Source organism: Gossypium hirsutum, chromosome A05 (assembly GCF_007990345.1).
Source record: "Gossypium hirsutum isolate 1008001.06 chromosome A05, Gossypium_hirsutum_v2.1, whole genome shotgun sequence".
NCBI lineage: Eukaryota > Viridiplantae > Streptophyta > Magnoliopsida > Malvales > Malvaceae > Gossypium > Gossypium hirsutum.
This window is the reverse complement of record NC_053428.1, coordinates 110843883-110855460: the sequence shown is the minus strand read 5'-3', so window position 1 is coordinate 110855460 and position 11578 is coordinate 110843883. Positions and strand designations below refer to the sequence as shown.

The 11578-nt window shown below is 33.6% G+C and overlaps 1 protein-coding gene across 1 annotated transcript; it reads left to right on the top strand.

Annotated features, from left to right (window-relative positions):
• The first annotated feature begins 240 nt into the window (after nucleotides 1-240).
• LOC107904247 (two-component response regulator-like APRR7) lies at nucleotides 241-3855 on the top strand. Its single transcript, XM_016830556.2, has 4 exons — nucleotides 241-495; nucleotides 1930-2430; nucleotides 3282-3428; nucleotides 3500-3855. The coding sequence occupies exons 1-4, from the start codon at nucleotides 391-393 to the stop codon at nucleotides 3590-3592; spliced, it is 846 nt and encodes a 281-aa protein (XP_016686045.1). The 5' UTR covers nucleotides 241-390; the 3' UTR covers nucleotides 3593-3855.
• The last annotated feature ends 7723 nt before the right edge of the window (nucleotides 3856-11578 follow it).

Here is an 11578-nt window from a genome sequence, read left to right as displayed (position 1 = left end):
TTAAGAGTAATAAAATTCGAATCAAATTACATTTCCTTTATTTCACTTAAAATATATGTAAATTAGTACATCTATGGAAGAAAAAATTATTGATTTTTACAATTGAATTCAACAAACATATATAATATAATAAAAGAAGGGAACTTTCAAATAAAAAGAGGCATGCTATGGGACAATTGGGGACAGAGAGGGACCACAGTATAGCATGTCATTTTACATTTTGTCCTTATTGTAAGCATTTTTGGCTGCTGTGTTGAGTTAGTATTTTGCACTACTTTTGGGGACTCTGATTTCCAAGAGAAGTGACATAAGAGTGGGGGAAGAACCAAAGTTTGTGTTTTGTTCACTCTCAAAAATCAAAGAAAATTTTGTGCTTTCGTGAGTCAAGAAATGTATGCAGAAACTGGGCTATTTTTCCCTTACATGCAAAAAGTTTCTCAAGAATTTCACCAGTTTGAAGAGTTCTGCGAAACCCAGAAACCCAATGCTTCAATGGTACTGAATATCTAATCTCTGCTTCTTTTTTCTTTCTGTTCATTTTCCTTGCTTTGGTTTGTTTTGAATGATCTGCATTTGGTTGATTGGGTATACTTCTGATGTGGGTTTTAGCTTTGATTGCATGCAGCAGAATCTACGCTCTAGTATTCACTTTGTTCCTTGTACTGTAATGATTCTTTTTTTTTGTAGTTTTTAAATGGAGAATTTTTTGCGTTTCATTCTAATTTTTGGGAAAAAATTTATTTCGTGTTCCCCTCTATTGACGAAGAAAAACAGTGGGGAATAATGTTTTTTGGGTTCTCTTGAGAAGGGGACTTCCGTAAGTTATTCTCCAAACAGTTTCTCAGCAGCCAAACAAGGCTGAAATGGCGAAAAAAAAAAAAAAGAACGAAAGTATTTACATGCTGGATCAGGAAATGTTGGAATATAACTGGAAAATAATTTCCATGTCAGGAGTTTCGTGTTGTTCAAGATTTCTGCCTTTCTCTTCAACTTTTTGGTGTGAATTTGGTTATTGGGTTTTTCACTTTTAGCCCACTTACAGAGAGATTAGAAAAGAATAAGAAAAGGTCTACACTTTTTCCTTTTTCTTTTAGGTTTTTCAGTATAAAGGGGACGAATGTTTGGCAAGTACAAGAGGTTATTAGGTAAAGTATATTAGGAGTTGGGTTATGTTTTGCCTCCTCTACTAAGAAAAATGGATAAATTAGTAATTGTATTTGAAATTAGTTCTTATACATCAACATGATGTACAAGTGCCACGTAGCATTGTCTGGTTATTTGGTCTGTCAGACCGGTTTTTAACAGTACAAATGGATGAAATTTTTAATAGAAAAAACCAATTTACTCTTTAGTCTGACTAATTTGCCCAACTTTTTAGTAGACGAAGCAAAATGCAATCTGACTCTTAGTACAGGGGCCTCCATGGTACTTTTACCAAGGTTGTTTGTGTTGCACTTTATTTTAGTTGGTTTCAAAAGTGAATTAAATTTTGGGGAAAATAGGAGAAATGGAATTTACCCTTTTTTAACGGCTATTATAGATCTTTTCCTGCTTTCTTAGTGTAGACTTGGAGTTTATGTTGTTTGTTGAGAAGGGTTCTGAATTTGATTGCTAACATCATACTATGTGATCTTTGACTTGAGGGTGAGTGTTGAAATATAGATGTGTTTCATTCAATTTTATAAAGTTTCTTCATATATTTTGAGGACCATACCCCATACCCTTGTCCGAATATATGTTAGACACAAATGATTTAGGGAAAATAAAGCTTTTATATAGTTGACTACAATGCTATTCGTGCTTTCTTTGGATAACATAAAGCAGATCATTTTTCTGCCTGTATTAATTGTTTTAGCCTCTCCTACTTTGTTTCACTCAGCAGGATATCCTATTCGAAAAGTTAATAATATTTGTTCATGTCTAATGTAGAACAACATGGTTCAGACCTCAGCAATATCTGAATATTACCTGGGAGGCGAAGGTGATCTATTCAAAGCTCCAGAGCCTATCATTGAAGAACCAATTGTGGACCTTAATCCCATGACTGCAGCCATCTCATTAAGCTTTTGTGGTGAAGATGTTATTACTTCACAAGGATTTAAAGCTGCTGATCTTGAATCAATTCAAAACGAGCAGTTTTTAGAGGTTCTTTATGAGTGCGAGAAGGATCTGATGGCAAGAGCAGTCATAGAAACACCACTATCTGAAGTCCTGGATGTAAAGATTCCTTTGAAGACGGATGAAAACCAAAATCATGAAAATGAAGTGCTCTGTGATGTACTGTTCCAGAAAAGTGTCAGCTCGGATTGTTTAAGCTCAATGGAAGGGATGCAAGGGGCTGCAATAAAGCCTAATTTTCTGGATTTCCCTGGAATAGATTTTGGTTCTGCTTATGGAATGAGGAGAGCATTTAGTGAAGGAGATATAAAGGTCAGCCTTAATTATTTTTGCTTTTGTTGTTGTTAGATATAATGACTATTAGTTTTCTGTTGGCATTTGTGTGCATACCAACCCCTTGAATTACATGGACCTTATCTGATTAGAGCATTATTTTTGGTTAAAGTACTAGGAGCCAGATTGCATTTTGCCTTCACTACTAAAAGCATGTGCAAATTAGTCCCTATACATTAAATCAAAGAGCAAACTGATATTTCTGTTAAAAATTTCATTCATTTTTATTGTTAAAAACTGGTCATTGTACGTCAAAATGAGGTACACATGACATGCCATATGTAACTGTTTGATTATTCTGTCAGCCATTTTAGGTTTTAAGAGTAGAAATGGATGGAATTTTAACAGTAAGGACCAGTTTACTCTTCGATCTAACATACAAGGATTAATTTGTCCATGTTTTTAGTAAAGATGGCAAAATTGAATCTGCCTCCTGGTACTGGGCCTCTATGGTACTTTTCTTGAGTATTTTTTCATACATGACTGGTCTGCTATCAATTTTCTTCTTCTACCATACTTTTGAACACAACAGTGTTTATGACTTCATTCCCTTATCATCGAAATCACACCAAGAAGCGATAGGATCCTGCTTTAAGACGAAACTCTACTGGTCTCTAAAATTCATATTTGTTTCTTCCTTCTTAATAACCTCCAATTGTCTTTGTCATTACCCTCTTAAACTCTCACCAGAATCAAGTGACTCTTCAAACTATCGTTGAGCACTAAGCATGGTATCGTCTTTCTAACGTCTAGTAACTAAGAAACTTTTAGATGTTTCTGACCATTTTCCACAGGATGGGTGGGTCATTTGATCTGAGTTTTTATGACAGACTCTTGGCAATGGTAATCCGAGTGTCATCCATTCTCCTCTTGAGCAACCGATAATCGTCAGCAGCTGTTCTACCAAGGATCGAAGGGAAAAACTCTCTAGATACAGGAATAAGAAGACAAAGAGGAACTTTGGAAGGAAAATCAAGGTAACTGAAACTCATGGTTATTTTTCATATTCTTGTAACTGAAACTCGTGTTTATGTATATTTTTTCTCAGTATGCATGCAGGAAGGCTCTTGCTGACAGTCAACCAAGGATCCGTGGAAGGTTTGCGAAGACTGAAGAATCCGACAACTCAAAGAGGCAATAGCTGTTGATTAATCAAGGCAGTACCAAGTAAAAGGGGAATGAAGTAGCTAGATTGACTGTGGAGATCATCTTATGACATTAAAATGCTAAATAAACCATAACCCAGCTCCTCAGAAATAGTTCCATGTTATTTGCTGCAATCACCTCCCCTATAATGGAAGTGGCCAGTTAGGATTGTACATAGTGTTTGTTCAATAAAATGGCACAGCTGAAATTTGTACTTGTTCATATATGTTTTTGAAAGATAAGTAGTTTTTAATGTTATATGCTATACGTGTTTAATTTTTTAATAATATATTTTTAATTACGATAATTAGTGTAAAATAATATTCAATATTATTGGAACTGTTTAAACCCAATAAAATATATTAATTTATTTAACAATTTAAATATTATAATAATAAAATTTCAAATCATAATTAAATCATTTTTACTATATTTAATGTATAGTTTTACTTCATATAAAATAACAATAAATATAATTAACATATATTAATTATTTTATCATTTAAATATAGTGTTAATAAAAAAATCTTAATAATTATTAAAGTACTTGTATAAACTATAAAAATTGATATATTCAAATTTTATTTTTATATAGTTAATAAATTTATTATCATAGATGATATATATAAATATAAATATAATATATTAAATTAGATTATACAAATGTATTTTTTATAAAATTTTATATAGAAAATATAAAATTACTAATTATGGAAATAAATAAAAATTTTATTTAAAATTAAATTAATATAAAATTTTCTTTTCATATCAAATTTAATTATTTATTATTATTTAAATTCGGTTAATAAAAGTCTTTTAATAAATCGGATTTATCATTTATAAGGATAATAAATTTTCTTATAAATAATAGAAAAATTAAAATGATAAATTTAATGATATAATATATAGCAAAAGTTATATTACTCAATTCGAAAATTTCTTTAAACTCTGTACTTTTATTTAGATTAGTTTCTAAGCTACATGTGTGTTGCATATGCTTTTATACGCTCAATTTTTAATTAATTTTCTAAATAATATTTTTATAATTTATTATTTGAATTATTGAACATATTCAAATATATTATATTAGTTAGCAATTTAAATATATAATAAAAATCTGAAATTATAATTAAAGCATTTGAATTCAAATAATAACTCTATTTTAAAATTAGTAAATAATTATATATTAAATAAAAATAATAATTTTTTTTGGGTTAAAAGGAGCATAGCTAACTACTAAACAGTGTTTAACTCCCAGCTAACTTCCTGGAAGAAACAACGCGCATCCGCAGCCAACAAAGGTTCAACCGACAGTGGAAAACATGCAACTCATTCAGGTGGGCAGAACTAATCCGCGACAGACGATCGGCAACTTGGTTGAAAGCACGGTCAACATGTCTTAGACATACATTCTAACTACGCTCACACAACGCATGCGCTAATTGCAGCTCAGCAAGGCTACTATCCACAGCAGGACCACTACGGAAAGGGCAATAAGAAGGGAATTATCACTCTCCACCTCCACACCATGGAACCTCCTATCACATGTAAACTGAAGTCCGACGTACAACGCACGTGCCACCTAGCCATTCCCCACAACAACTGCGGACAGCACCAACAATGCAAGCACTGTTCCGTCTCTTGGACAACGACTCATCCACGTTGACCTTGACCCGATCCACACTCGGTGGTTGCTAGCACATACGAGAATAACAGTAACTAACGAGACGGTTGGAAAGATCCATAGTCCCATAATTTCTTGCCCACGCAATACTCGCTACCCCCACATCCCTATTGCTACAATTGGAATTGTGAAAGACGAAATCATTGCGGGTTTTCCACAACAACCAGCAAGCCACTGGAAAAAACGTGTACCAATGGTCTTGAGTCGAATGTAAGAGGACAGAAATATCCAAATTCTACGGTAACCAGCTTGCAAGTCCACCGTTGAAAAAACGACCCAGAATCTCATGACGAACAAGGTTGTCCCAAACCACATGGGCTGCATCACAATCACATAACACATGCAAGGCAGTCTCTTGAGTCCTGCCACATCGAACATAGTGCCCCCTCAGTCGACATTCCACGGGGCACACGATAATGCCATAGCCACCAAAAGAATACTCGGACCCTTTGTGGAGCCTTAATCTTCCATAAGTGCTGCCAATCATCTCTAGAAGTCATTATAACAGACCCTTGCAAGGACCGAAACGTTTTCCGAAAGGAAAAATGACCACCCAATGCCCAGCGCCACGAAGTCGATCCTCGCCCATAGCCTCCACGGGGGTAAAAGATCCATCATACCATGCAACACGTGCTTTAAATGTATAAACACATTGTATTAAATTATAATTATTTTTAAATGTATAAGGAGTTAAAATTAGAACAATTTTTTTAATCCAATCCTTCTAAATTTCAAAATTGAGCAAATTGGCCCCTTTAAAAAAATCAGAGCAATTTAATCCTTGTAAAAATTTCAAAAGTGAGCAATTAAGGACATCCAATCACAACATTAATGTCTTCAGTCAATTAGTACATAATTTTGATTAGTATAGCAATAAATTTATCTCTTGATGTTTACATGAACTAGTTAAGAATATTTTTAAACGATACCAAAAAGTGGTTAGAAGTGGGAGTTGTTTTCTTTCCCATGCATTGTTTTCTTTCCCATGCATTTGAAATCAAGTTCAAATCCTAAAGTTGTCATTGTTGGGAGGACTTTATCTACATCTACTCCCAACCCTAAAACAAAACGAAATTTTGATTATAAAATTAATGAAAACGCGTGTAGTTATGTTAGAATATTATTATGGGATATTATCTTTTAGGAATATCTAAATATATTTTATATTATTGTATATCTTTTAGGCATATACTTAGTAATATATTATATATCTTTCCTATTCCTATGTGACTACTACTATATAAATATTATGTATACTCTTGAGGTCTATCAATAAGATTGAAAGAGATTACTCTATTCATGTCATGGTATATGAGCTTGGTATTTAATACAATTTTTTTATCGTTTTTAATGGCTGGCAGCGATTCTGCTTCACCACCACCTAAAATTAAACCTAACTCTCGTTTTCCTTGTGTCCTTAAGATCCACCCAGTGATTTTATTACTCCTGTTCAATTAAAGCTTGACAAATTCGATAATTGGGCTTATGCTATTCGCGTCGCTCTATCTTCTCGGTGTAATTTTGGATTTTTTTATGGTACCATTACAGATTTTGTTCCCCCTTGCTCAAAGGATGATTGGGTTATCATTCATTATATGATTGTCCTGGATTCTCAATACTATTAACCCAGAAGTAAGATCGATGCTTTCCAATTATGATAATCCAAAAATTTTGTAGGATGATTTACATGAAAGTTTTTCTGTTGTCAACAGTCCACGTATTCAAAAATTAAAAGCATATATTAATCGTTGTAAGCAAACCAAGACTATGAGTGTTGCTATTTATTTCAATAAATTAAAGATTTTGTGGGATGAGTTAGATAATCATGAACCTTTAATTTATTGCAAGTGTGGAAAGTGTTTATGTAACTTACGGAAGGCGCATGAACAATGTTGTGAGCATGATCGGCTTCATTGAATTTTTTTAAGTCTCTATTCTGATTATTATGCTTAGATTAGGACTACACTGCTTTCCCAAGGTCCTTTGTCTTCCTTGAATTGGACATTCTAGTATATTACTTAAGAGGAACACGTCTGCGACATTACACAGGTTAAGAAGGATAAGCCCAAAATTTTAGACTTTACAGTATTATGGAGGGACGTGACAAAGGTCGGGTTGATCGTGTCGACCTTGTTGTGCATTCATTGCTATTGCAATACATGGCCACCCGAATTGGTGGCTACAAAGATATGAGAAGCCAGAGATAAAAAGTGTTAGACACGATGGCAAGATAGGTGTTATATCTTCCACGCAACAAGTTTATCGTGGTAAAGGCAATGTGCGAGCTAATGCTACTACCATAGATGACAACTATGGAGCAACACTGACGCAGAACACAGTAGGGCTAACACAATCATCAGGATGCGACACTTCTTGGTTTTATCGCTGAGCAATGGTAGCCTCTTCTGGCGATGTTTGGTAATACATAATCCATTAACAATCGGTTAAATTATAAGTCAAAACAGGGTATCCAAATCATGTTACGGGTGATCTTATATGTTTGACGAATGTTAGAGAAGTTATAGCATGTTCCATAAGACTTCCTGATGGCCAAACAGTGGTGGTTACCCAAGAAGGAATGGTTAAATTGACAAGCAAAATTCACTTAAAACATGTTCTTTATGTTCCTAAATTAAACTGAAATTTAATTTCAACTTCACAGTTGAATGATGATATGAACTATTTTGTCCTATTTTCTACTAACATATATGCTATTCAGGATCTTCATTCGAGGGAGCTGATTGGAGCGAGTGAGAGAGGGGATGAACTTTACCTCTTCTGACAGGTATCAACTGTTAAAACAGTTTTGATTGAAGCTTCATGCTCTTTGGAACTTTGGCATAGAAGATTGGGTCACCCTTCTAAGAAAGTATTAAAGTTACTACCTATGTTAGTAACTATAGAGATCATTTGAATAAAGTATGTAAAATTTGTCATCGTGCTAAGCAAACTAGAAATAATTTTCCAATTAGTGAACAGAAAGCCATTCATATTTTTGAGTTAGTTCATTATGATTTATGGGGTTTTTATGACACTTCTTCTATCACACCCTAATTTCAGACCAAAGATTTAGTCAAATTGAAATCTCAATCTTTTGACATTTCAAAGCTTTCTAAATTACTCCATTGTATAAATTATGTATGAAATTGTGATAAACTTAGATCATTAAGGGCATTAGTATGAATTTGGATTTTTTGGAGGGCCGGTTAAAAAAGAAAATAAAAGAGTTATCTTTAAAATTTTGTTATTAAAATTATAGGTTGGTGGTTGGATGGAAAGTGATGACCGTTCAGTATGGGAGTGGGTATTTAAGAGAAAAAAAGAAGCCAATGAACAAATTTCTTTCTTTCTTTCAAATTCTTTACAACTATCATTTTTCTCTAGATATTTCGATTAAGAGAAGAAAAAATGATGAATCGAGCTGCATGCTAGGAATGAACAACAAATTAGCCTAATAAAACGTGAAGTTAGGGAACTGGATGGAACAAAACCAAACGACAATGGATCATTGAGCTGCTCTAGGTGCTACGGTTTTGAGGCAAATTGTCGGTGAGTTCTGAACTCAAAATCTTCATTAGTTGTTTTATGTGTTTTCAATATCGTGTTGCCAAGTTAAGTTGTTTTGGTATTTTGCTGATGATAAGGGTTGTTATATTGTGATATGTTTGCCAAAATGTTGATGCATGTTGTGTTGTTGTACAAATGCATGTCTGGTTGCATGCATAAGCTTGTTGTTGTTGATGAGTTGTACTAGGCAATATATTGTTGATTATGTTATTTTATTGAAAGGTTCAATGGCTGAAATGTGAATGAGAGACTTAGTGAAATGTAAGAATATTATGTTTGTGCATGTAAAATGTATGTTTAACTTATTGTAAGAATTGTTGACTGTTTGATATGTGCTAATATGGGAAATGAATGATACACAAAGTAAGGAAGTACGTAAGGTTGATAATAAAAATTGAAGTGTTTCATGATATTTGGCTTTGCGGAAGTTTGGACGAATTGTAAAAAAAATATACATATGTATAATATTTTGGCTTTGTGGAAGTTCGGTTGGGTTGTATAGAGATATATGCGCACAAGTAAATAAAAGCCCTACAAAGATTCTATGCAAGTAAGAGACTTTGCAAAGTTTAAGGGTTTAAGCCTTATGTATGAAAGCAAGTCCTATGGTCATAGCATATGCGAGTTATAACAGTTTGTTAGACTTATCCTTTAAGATTCATGACAAGATTATATGTTGTATGTATGAGTTCGAATCTAGGAATTTACATGTAAGAGTCTACATGAATTATCTTTCAAGTACGAGTTTGTATGGATCTTCATCCAGGTAAGAGTCCACTTAAATTATCTTTCAAGAACGAGTTTGTATGGATTTTCTTCTAGGTAAGAGTTCGTATGGATTAGATTTCGAATGCCATATGGTCTATTTCTCAAGCGAGAGTTGGCAGTAATTATCTGTTAAGCAAGAGTCTGAAAATGACTATATTTTATACACGAAACTTTGAAGACTACTATATAAGAAAGAGTCCGCAGGTATGAATCCGCATATAAGTTTGCACCATTATGAAACCACATGCGTGAAGTCACCATGTTTGAGTCCTTACATAAAAGTTCTCCAAATGTGAAACTTCATGCACTAATTCTCAGGAATTAGTTTGCCGTAACGGTATTATCAATTAAGATAAGTTGCATATGATTAACTTTCAAAATAAATTTAGTGATGAGTTGTCTTGTATGGAACCAAGACGAATGGGTAAGTGATATCATCTTGTAAGAGATTCTACTGTACGAGCGATAAAAATGGAGGCTTATGTCAATGGAGAAAATTTACCAAATTATAAGTTGAGCCAAATCAAAAGTTCACAAGTTTACACCAGGAAGATGCATGGACTATCCTTGTTCAAGTGAAGTCAATTAAAAGACCAGACTAATGAAGACCAATCATATTAATAGATTAAGTGAATACGCTACATTAATAACTTACTAAGTTTATCCAAACTTACTTATCTTTTTGTTATGCTTTTAGATATATTGGGTTACGAGGCACCAGAAAGGGACTAAATTAGAATTTGCCAAGCCAATGAGGATTTTTTTCCTCAAGTATAACATGCATATAGTGGGCAACCTTGAAGCCAAGCCTCAGGGTTAGAACTTTTGTATTTTAGTGTGAACCATTGTAATTATTTCCAACATAAGGTAACTATTCAATTTAGCAAATTTATTATGATGCACTTGAATTGAAACGAAGGCATAGGGAGAAATTTCGCTCAATGAAGCTTCGAGATTTTTTCACTCATACTGTCATAAAGAAAAGTTCATCTCTCGTATAACCTGCTTTAGAGTCTTCCTTAAGTACTTTATTTCCTATAACGCATTATGTTGATTGTGACAAATTTACTGTGAAACACCAAAATTTTCTTGCAGCTATTACGGTAGTGGTCAAGCCACAGTCTTTTAAAAAGACTGTGAAGGATGCAGGATGGCATAATGCTATGCAAAATGAGATTCATGCTCTGAAAGATAATGACACTTAGTCTATAGAGACACTTTCTCCCGAAAAGAAAGCTTTGGGTGGTAAATGGGTGTATAAGATTTAATATAACTTAGATGGAAGTATTAAAAGACTGAAAGATCTTTTTTTTTGTAATCACCAGGTAGAAGGTATTAAATATAATGAAAATTTTGCTCCTGTGGCAAAAAATGGTGATTGTCCGTGCTTCCTTAGCTATTGCAACTTTGAAAAATTGGAAGTTACATCACATAGATGTACATAATGCCTTTTTGTATGGTGATCTTGATGAAAAGATTTATATGAAACTTCCTTCAGGTTTTTCCCCTGATAAGCTTGGAATGGTTTATCGTTTGTTCAAGTCTTCGTATGGGTTAAAATAGGTTCATCAGTGTTGGTTCACTAAAAGGGTATGGATTTCTTCAATCATATTCTGATTATTCTCTCTTTACATACACTAAGGGATCTATACACATTAATGTGCTAGTTTATGTTGATGATTTACTTATTTCTGGAGATGATTTCGCTGTTTTGAAAACCTTTAAAGGGTATACCAGTTCTTGCTTCCATATGAAAAATCTTGGAGTTTTGAAATGTTTTTTGGGGATAGAAGTAGCTCGTAGTTCTTTGGGTATATTTCTTTATCAAAGGAAATACGCACATGATATTATTTCAAAGACGAGTCTTTTGGCAGCAAAGCCCGCAGGATCTCCAATAGAGCAAAATCATAGACTGATGCATGCTACAGGGGCGATTTTGATTGATCCTAAGTCGTACAGATG